The sequence below is a fragment of the Canariomyces notabilis genome (assembly GCF_033297395.1).
Source record: "Canariomyces notabilis strain CBS 508.74 unplaced genomic scaffold N656scaffold_42, whole genome shotgun sequence".
NCBI classification, from domain to species: domain Eukaryota; kingdom Fungi; phylum Ascomycota; class Sordariomycetes; order Sordariales; family Chaetomiaceae; genus Canariomyces; species Canariomyces notabilis.
Window position 1 is genome coordinate 67,724 of NW_027041864.1, and position 8,949 is coordinate 76,672.

Sequence of the window (8,949 nt, forward strand, 5' to 3'; positions counted from 1 at the left end):
GGGCACATGCACGCAGACGCTCGCGGGGCATAGCCGTTCGCATGATGTCACGTCCTTGAAGTTGTTTGCCTCCTGGTCAGGTGACGCGAAGCTCCCCTATCAATATGGCATAAGCTCGGACTGCAGATGGATTACAAGGGACTCGGAAAACTGGCTGTGGCTTCCTCCAGGATATCGGCCGAGATGTTGGGCCGTAGCGGGATCTACGATTGCCACTGGCTGTGAGTCGGGACGTGTTCTAATTATGACGTTCCCGACAGACAGTTAGTGCCGATCTCTCTCCTCTCAATTTCTCTCTCTCTTTTTCCCTATCATAGCGTGCCACAGGAGGGGTCTGGGGAGCTCTTTTAACTTATAGTTGTTGTAGTGAAACGGGGATTCTTGAAACCCCTAACTCTGGGATTCCTGCTCAAAGTAGCCACTGCGTTCTTTTTTTACGGTTGCGTTGCGTTGCCCTGGGTAGGCATATAAGTAGTGGTTACTTCCCCCCGTCCCGCGTGGACAGGTTTAGTCAAGCATTCCCTGCTCATTGAATTAAGATTGAACTGCACTGAATTGCACTGAACCGCATTGAGCTGAACTGGATTGAATACTCATCTCCTCTGAGCAGAGCTCAGGAAACCTTACTTTCCATTCGTTTCACCCGTAAGGATAAATAGCGTAAGGGTAATCTTGTCAATATCCTTTGGTTGTTGTTGTGGCCTATGGCCCTATGACAGGCACGTCTGACACGTCTGACACGTTCGTCCTACACCTACGACCGTGTTCCTCCCATGTTTTATTTGTTTGGTTTGAGGTGTCTTCACACCTTTTCAGTAGCATTCTAAAACCTTCTAGCCCTCAATTTCTAATCATTTCGAGCGCTCTATTCGTCTTGAATGTGAGTAACTGGTGTCATCCATCACACCTGACGAATACAGGCCTACGACCTTCCAAGGCGTGAATCCCCAATAGAAGTGGGGCATGGCACGGGCAAGCACGAAGGACACTGCCGAATTCGCAAGATACGTCAGACATTGAAGGACAATCACCGCCTTCCTGATTAGCCTACTCTTCCAACCCACCGCCTAGCACACCGCCTACCTAGATTAGCCATCCTGAGTATTCTTGCTCACCGCCTTCGCACCGCCTTCCTTGTTGGTTTTTGACTGTAACTGTCCCCTGCCCACCGCCTTTACACCGCCTACTTAACTAGCTGTCTTTACACGCATTTTTCACAGACTGCTCAAATACCACCTAACTTACCAAGCTCCACACCACCACGGTCAATCAGTTAGGCGGCCCTCAGCGAATCCGGCCAAGATCACTTTGTAACTTTCCTTATACGGAAACGGTCTAAGGCAGTCCAGATGTTAGCTACATATCAACTCTACCATTCAAGCTGTCTTGACACTCCATCAACAGGTTGGCGAGCAGGTCGCAGCAAGGTCCCAACTCTGGGTATAACGAGAGTAAGCTATATATTGTAATAAGGAATTAAATGGATCTAGGGAATTGCTAACTATATATAGTTGTGTTGTCTATATATTGTTGAAGAAGAAGAAGATAGGTTATAGGCATGTACTAGAGCGTAGGAGATATAGTGGGCGTAGGTGGGGCTTGCGCCCCTGCCCTGCTATAACCTTCACCGCACTGACGGCACATGGCACGTGGTCACATGGACTGCCCTGGAATTGTTCATGTCGAAGGTCATTGTTCTCTTCAAGACCCCCAACACCAGTGCACCAATTATGAAAGATCCCGACGATGACATTCTGGCCAAGAGCCCAAGGGTTGCTTCGCGTGCGCACTGGCTTGCGACGACGCTGGTCCAACGTCTCCGCCAGACGATTTACACCGGGCTGATCATCCGGTGTTCTCACTGTAGAACAAATCGCAACACGACCCGGTCACGGTTGGTTGCACTGCTACAATAGAGTCATGGCTCAAAGCCTCAGTCTGCCTTGCCTTTACATATCGAGGGTGTCCACAGTTCCATGGCGCAGCAGGATACGAGATTCTACGGCCCTAATGCATACGGCCCCCAACGTTACAACCACGCCAAACCTTGGCAGTATAGGAGTCATCTTCCCCAGCAGCATCGCGTTTTCTAGCCAAATCAGCGATTGCAGCGAATTCAGCCAATTCAACGGACGAAGTCAACTGTAGCACAGGAAGCCTCAACACCACGAAGATCTGGCTAGGTTGGGCTGGAGTTCTTGAATGGTGCGTATGTACGAAGTACCACCAGCAACTTTCGCTGGGACAGAACATATTGCAGGATTTGAATTCTGTTACCGAAGCCTTGGCAATGGCTTCTGTCCAGGGGGATATGTGGGCCACTGTGGCGGAGTGGTCGCTTACTGACGGTGGTCAAAAGCCCTAGGGGTGATGGTACGGAGTACTGTTCTCATCCGAGTCCTCTTCTTGTTGCGCTTTTCTTGTCAGTGTTCTCCCTCCCTAGGCTGCGGTCATCGTCTCGGGTTTCTCTCTCGAGTCGGTGCCATCAGGGCAGCAGGGCTCGCGCACAATGGCGTTCCCGCCGGGCGCCCAGCGCAATCTCAGAATCGCTATTCCTGTCTTGATTGTCTTCTTTTTTATTGTCTCCACAGCCTGGGTCAGTGGGATCCTTGGCTCCCTCGCGGATCGTGTCCGGGACAGCACTGGCATTGCTTACAGCAATGGCAATGGCGCGATAGGCCCCGTCGGGCTGGGCGAAGCCATCTCCGCCCTCTACGAGCCCATCAAGCTCCCCGTCACTGCAAGGACCTACACCGACCAGCGTGGCAAGAAATTCGATGTCGGGGGTGCAGAATACTGGAACCAGCCTCTGAGGAAGGAGGTCCTGATTGTCGATATGGATACGCGTGACCCGGGAGGGGAAAATGGGATATCCAGCACCGGAAAGATTGATTGGGAGTCTGTGAAGGCGGAAGGACCTGGCTTGCTGACCGTTGCCCATGTCAACCACTTCCTCTACTGTAAGTCTGCTCTACAAATCTCCGAACAGGGCCCCTTATCCTAATGATACATGCCCGAGGAAAAGCGCAAATCCACGGCTACGACTACAGATTCATCCAAGCCAAGAAGATCAAGGACCACTGGGACTCCTGGATCAAGCCGCACGTCCTGAAGGAGCTCCTAGGCGCCTACCGGTTCGTCGTCTTCATCGACGCCGACACCATCGTCCAGCACCTCGAGGTGCCCCTGGAGTTCCTGTTCAACCGGTGGAACATCGCGCCCAACGTCACGTCGGTAGCGCTGCCGGTGGACACGCGGCAGATGGTGGAGGGCAAGGAGAACATCAGCGCCGACAGCAAGGGGCGGACCGTCCTCAACACGGGCGTCATCGTCATGCAGAACCTTCCCCTCAGCCACGCGATGCTGCGGGCCTGGCAGGAGTGCACGACCGAGAAGAGGTATCCCGGGTGCGGCCAGTGGAAGACCAAATGGAGCCACGAGCAGAGGGCCTTCTCCGAGTACATCCGGTACGACTTCAACCCGGACGGGAATAACATCGTGGTAAGTCTCGGCGTCAGTCGTGTGTTCCTTGACTCCCCTTCCCTTTAGCCGAACGCACAGTCGACCAACTTTTCATTTCTCTTGGGACAGGAAATACCGTGCAACGATGCCAACGGGTATCCAGGACTGGTAGGCCAGGCATGGGTCGTCGACGACTGCAAGGGCGAGTTCATGCGCCACTTCACGGTCGACAAGAACTTGGCCAAGGACAGCACGGCCAACGTGCTCCTGCAGGGTATCGCCGAGGTGCTGCAGGTGAACTTTTTACAATATAAAACACGACCTTCATAGAAGAGTGATCATGACAACAGGGCCGCGGAAGATCTTTGATGATACCAGGCGTCTTGGATATGGCTTAGATACTTAGGGCTTGCGGATAGTTGGGTACGGGGTAATGGCAGGTGTCGGATAGGTGCTTATCTCTTGGGATTCGAGGCGGAAACTAAAACGAATGCTTGCACGTTCTCACAGTCCGAGTCCGGTCCCATTACCGACATCCCAAGGGCAACTGTACGACCAAAGCCAGCCGGTGCTGCACCCCTCCAGAGCCTTGGTCGTCAACAGCTCCTCGGCCCGGTCTCTGTCCCAAAACACCATCCCCAAGCACCTAAACGCGTTGGTCCGACAATACATAAGATCGTACTTGTAGTTGTCGCCGTCAGGAGGACCCCAGTTGTATCCGCGCATCAAGGAAAACCCCCACCGGTTGACCTTAAGCTGCTCACTTCAAATGGTAGCATACGACTAACACTGATGTCAGATGGTCGGCTCATGCCCGACGCGGATATGACTAACACCATGGTCATCGGCGCTGTGAGCAGCCACGGCAGGACGACCAAGAGCTGGGTTCTTGGTCGTCTTCTGCGAGCGAAGATGATCGCGTTGACGAGGAAATGAAACAGGAGCAAAGCCACGTCCCCCCTAACTCCACCGCTGAGCTCCATAAAGGTCCTCCTCCAGCTTACCAAGACCCCAACTCGACCGCTGCACTAGCTCCCGAGTGGGAAGCCCTCAGGGTGACAGTATACGAAGGCGACGACAACCCGCCCGTCCCACACGGAGGCCCTACCCTCGACGCGATTTGGTTCTCCGGCATCGTCGTCATCCTCATCCAGCTCGTTGTTTCTGCCGTCCCTTGGATTGCGAGCGGGGACTGGGACATATTCCCTGTAACAGCAGCGGGCACAGTTTTGGCCCTCCACAACGGCTCAGTGCCGCAGTGCTAAGAGTGAGGAGAAGTGGTCCTGCACCCAAAAGGGCGGTGCCATGGTGACCATTACCCAGGGTAACGGCAAGCCGGCACGCCATCGTCATCCTTGGAAAGAAAGGCGTCGGCCTCGACTTGGATATCCTGGCCATACATGTAGGAACCCGGACAGCAAATCCCAGCATGTTTACGAGAGTTGCGTCGGCTGTCCTCGCCTTATTCTAAATCGTATTGTTGGTTGTCGTTGCCGGCCTGAATGAGAACTCATAGTGTAAGGGAATCCGTCTTCATACTACCCTACCTAGGTACTCTTGGACCTATACTGATTCTCAAGATCTCCTCTGTGTTGGCCTCATTGGGGGTATCTAGAACCTCCACGCGGCTGGCGCCAGCCGTAAATCGAGTCCACTTGGAATCCATCTCAAGTAGCTCGAGACGCTTAGCGATAAGCGGGTTGCAGCCGTTCTCAAGAGAGTTGAGCAGACTCACCCCACAGTAGGAACATCGCTAGTTCCCATTTTCTTCCCGGGGGGTTACGTGTGAAGGGCGACAATCTTACCTTCTGGCAGAGTGCGTTGAAATCTAGGCTTGCTTCGAATCGATATGGCACTCGCATCGATGACCTTGGGAATTGCTTAGCCGATAGCGAAGTAGTAGCTGTTGGGCCAACTGGGCAGATTGTTGCCTCGACAAACACCACTACCGACGTCAAGTAAAGGGAATGTTGAAAGTCCGGCACCAGCAAATTGAACCGTAACGACTACATAGGTACCTATGGGACCTGTAGTTAACGTGATGTTTCCGGCTGGCTACTAGTACATATTGTTCATATAATGGCAGGCACTTCAGTTCGTGCCGGACCACAATGCTATAAGACAGACCACATGTTAGACCCTTCCTTACTCTCTGTAGTAGTACTGCCGCAGCGGCTGGCCACGCTGGGTTGGTTTACACTGCTAGGGTGACTCTGTACGCCTGGGCTTCCCATCTTCTATAGCGGCTCTCCCTTGCTAGCAAAACACTAAAGCTCTCCACCGAGATGCTGAACCGACCGAGGGAATCGAGATACCTGATACTTGCCGTTGGCTTTATAATCTCGCTCTCTAGAACGGTCCCGGTACCAATTCTCGCCGTCACAGCGGTATAAGAGGTCAGGCAAGTGCCAGGAGCGCTGGCAGCAATCATCTGCCATAGCGTTGGGGATTGGCACCATTCCTTTAGACGCGTGTGCAAGCGTTGACTCCAGTCCGTGAATGACCCACCGAGATTCACAAGGTTGGGTTCCAGTCCAGAACTGCCACCACGACGTTGTGGTGTCGAAGGTCATAACCAAGTCTTGGGATCAACAAAACTATCATCTAGAAATAAAATTTTGAGTGGCGGCGTCGGTATGCTGCTGGCTTGACAGTATATGTCATGATGAGTTGGTGCATTCGAGGCAGCTTCGGCGAGCCAGCCATGGACCTAAAAATGAACGTCGAGCTGTATTACCTAGGGCCATTCATAAACATGTGATGAAACACTTGATGTGAGGTTACATCTGGCCTTATAAGGAGGTTGGGTGATGACTGCGCACGGCAGATCGAAGTTTGTTCATTGGATTATACCTACTGCGTTGCGGAACTGTGAACATGTAGGTAGCCGGACCATTCCCCGATGTGCTCTCCAATCTCCACCACATGCAGCCTCCGTTCACTACCTACATATGCCAAGTGCAGCGCGATGATACCTAGGGGCCCAATAACATGTTGAGCGCTACCGCACGACATCAAAACAAAAGAGTGAGATGCATGCATGTAGCCAAACGAGGCTACAATAGGCTCCATCTCAGCTGCACGCCTCCAGCTGAGTGCTCGGATAGGCGCTGTCTCACCTGCACGTCTCTAGCTGAGTGCTCCAGCATTCTAGTTGAGAGGTAAGAAGAAACCAATCGAAAAGGTTGTCTACACGAGACACGGAAAGCTGAGGTAGGTCCCCCTAGGTAGTCTGCATGTGCTCATAGCCCTAGCTTCCGTGTCGCAGTTTGATGGGAGTCCATGTCTCCAAGTCGTATATAAAGAGGGCCTTTAGCTTGTCAAACTCTCCTCGATTTTATCCAAGGCCAAACAGCCCGAAGATCCTCCAAACCTGCAAGGTTCTCTTCTTTCACTTTCCAAACTCTTCCAAAAAGCATCTACGCCATCATGTCCGGTAAGCACTGGACAACATCGTCCTCAGTTATCCATGAGACCGTGGATCAATCGCAGATTACTGACACCACAAAGCCCTTGTTGGTGAATGGCATGGGTACTTTGCCTACCCCGATGGCTCCAAGAGGGACATGAGCCTCAACATTGATAAGGCGGCCAACAACACCGTCTTCACCGGCACCGGCAGCGAGGCTCGCGGTGCCTTCAACGTCAAAGCAGGTCTCTGTTTCCCCGCTAGCGAGGGAGGCGCCACCATCGTCACGTTCGTGCAGGAGTACCAGTCTATCTGGCCCGGCCAGCTCTGGTCCCACCGCGGCACCCTCTCGGCCGACGGCAACACCCTCAGCGGCGAGTGGTACGACTCCCCCGCCGACGGTCGCAACCGCGTTGGCACTTGGTCCGTAACGCGGGGACCGCGCGGCCCCATCTCCCCGCTTAGCGGCACCTGGAGCGGTACTTACTGGTATCCCACCGGGGGCTCCAAGACCTTCACTCTAGCCGTTGAGCCCTTCACCGTCGGCACCTCGTTCAAGGGCAAGGGCAACGACGGCGCCTGGTTCAGCGTCGAGGGCACGGTTGGCGCAAACGGCGCTGTCTCGTGGCGGCAGACATACGATTCGCAGTGGCAGGGCCAAGCGTGGTTTTGGAATGGGGTACTGAACGGGAACGAGATTAGGGGTAACTGGCAAGACTCTTCCAACGACGGCAGGAACAGGACTGCAGCATTTGTCTTGACCCGTGCTTAAGGCTGGATGTTTGATGGAGGGAACTGGAATATAAGAGATTTGGGGGGCTGGTTCTGAACATCAGCTCTAGTAGCCCGGATGTGAAGTAGAAACAACTTGAACGTGGTGGTTGTCGCGACCCTTGTCAGTACCTAAACAGGTTACTCTCGATCATAAAGCTACCTACCTTAGTTGCTAAGCTTTATTAGTCCCGGGAACAGGACCTTGAATTAACCCTGATTCAGAATATGGTCGCTAACGTTAAATAACACTCAGCGGGCCCGTTTCCTCCGCCAACAGAAAGTCGGAATTACCTTGTGTATCGCGACGCTTCAAGTCGCTTTCATCCAACTCCCAAGCAGGGTTTGGAATTAGTACTGTACTAATTAGTACTACTAGTATGGGCTCAGTACTATACTAGCCTAGTACTAGTACTATACTAGTACTATACTAGAGTACTAGACCTAGTACTACAGGAAAAAAGTGGGACTATATTATTATTAAAAAATTTGTTATCTTTTACTGATTATAGTAACTATATGTGACGAATCTCGGTCCCCTACCACTGAAAGGGACTCCTCAGACTGAAGGTTGACTTAGACGGGGTGAGGTTCGGTAGAGCCAAAGGGTCTACAACAAGTGCACAAGCAAGTGTTCACACAGTAGTAAAGACAACTGCTTGCATTGCTTACTGGAGAACCTCTGGCAGGGCCTCCAAGGGAATAGCTAGCTATCTAATATACTAATGATTGTCTTTGAGGATCACTCCTTGCTCCTAGTGATCTCTGTGCTGGCTCACCTGGCTCACTTCGTGATCCCAGTGATCCTTGTGCTGGCTCACCTGGCTCACTTCGTGATCCCAGTGATCCTTATGTTGGCTCACTCTCCTTCCCTAGTGATCCATTCTGATTGGTTAGTTGAGTGATTGGCTGCCGCGGCTCCCCGCGCTGCGGCTGTGACCATGCCTGGCCGCCAGTAAGGTCTGTTCGTGACACTATAACTAACTTAGTAGTACTAATTAGTACTATATAATACTAGCTACTACTATACAGGTATGAGAACTATATATAATTATATAATCATTGTACTTCTAATAGTAAGTAGTAAAGTATAAATATAATATCTACTCTATTAAAAGATATTTTATGGTTATTATTATTATTATTCCTACTCCGCTATGCCTATCTAACAGGCTCCTCGGACCCGCTCCAGCTATGTACAAAGGAAAAACCATACCGTATAGGCCGGGTAAAAACCTCTGTCGGACAAGTCTAGGAAATCCAATCTAACGAATGCGGTCAGTTGCAAAAGAGAGAAAGGCCTAGAG

At 52.1% G+C, this 8,949-nt stretch overlaps 5 protein-coding genes across 5 annotated transcripts in view; all 5 read left to right on the top strand.

Moving 5' to 3' along the window:
* Positions 1-84, top strand: part of N656DRAFT_793174 (uncharacterized protein) — a gene marked incomplete at both ends in the record, with an annotated part of 1,511 nt that extends 1,427 nt beyond the window's left edge. The window contains one exon of the mRNA XM_064817147.1: positions 62-84. Coding sequence (XP_064665032.1) covers positions 62-84 — 23 coding nt within the window. The remainder of the gene's footprint in view (positions 1-61) is intronic.
* A 1,413-nt stretch (positions 85-1,497) lies between these two features.
* Positions 1,498-1,962, top strand: N656DRAFT_510066 (uncharacterized protein). The gene has a single exon (XM_064809894.1). The coding sequence runs from the start codon at positions 1,680-1,682 to the stop codon at positions 1,914-1,916; it is 237 nt and encodes a 78-aa protein (XP_064665033.1). The 5' UTR covers positions 1,498-1,679; the 3' UTR covers positions 1,917-1,962.
* A 547-nt stretch (positions 1,963-2,509) lies between these two features.
* N656DRAFT_720002 (uncharacterized protein) lies at positions 2,510-3,792 on the top strand (the record flags this gene model as incomplete). Its single annotated transcript, XM_064812416.1, has 3 exons — positions 2,510-2,960; positions 3,026-3,501; positions 3,592-3,792. The coding sequence occupies 3 exons, from the start codon at positions 2,510-2,512 to the stop codon at positions 3,790-3,792; spliced, it is 1,128 nt and encodes a 375-aa protein (XP_064665034.1).
* Positions 3,793-4,375: 583 nt separating this feature from the next.
* On the top strand, positions 4,376-5,168 carry N656DRAFT_785254 (uncharacterized protein). Its single transcript, XM_064816338.1, has 2 exons — positions 4,376-4,979; positions 5,043-5,168. Exon 1 carries the CDS (start codon positions 4,395-4,397, stop codon positions 4,725-4,727), a length of 333 nt encoding a protein of 110 aa, XP_064665035.1. The 5' UTR covers positions 4,376-4,394; the 3' UTR covers positions 4,728-4,979; positions 5,043-5,168.
* Positions 5,169-6,816: 1,648 nt separating this feature from the next.
* N656DRAFT_785256 (uncharacterized protein) lies at positions 6,817-7,837 on the top strand. Its single transcript, XM_064816339.1, has 2 exons — positions 6,817-6,898; positions 6,973-7,837. Exons 1-2 carry the CDS (start codon positions 6,892-6,894, stop codon positions 7,641-7,643), a joined length of 678 nt encoding a protein of 225 aa, XP_064665036.1. The 5' UTR covers positions 6,817-6,891; the 3' UTR covers positions 7,644-7,837.
* Positions 7,838-8,949: the final 1,112 nt, after the last annotated feature.

Bases quoted from the DNA above. Each gene is read 5' to 3' on its own strand.
- N656DRAFT_785254 (XM_064816338.1), top strand. From the start codon at position 4,395: ATGAAACAGGAGCAAAGCCACGTCCCCCCTAACTCCACCGCTGAGCTC.
- N656DRAFT_510066 (XM_064809894.1), top strand. From the start codon at position 1,680: ATGTCGAAGGTCATTGTTCTCTTCAAGACCCCCAACACCAGTGCACCA.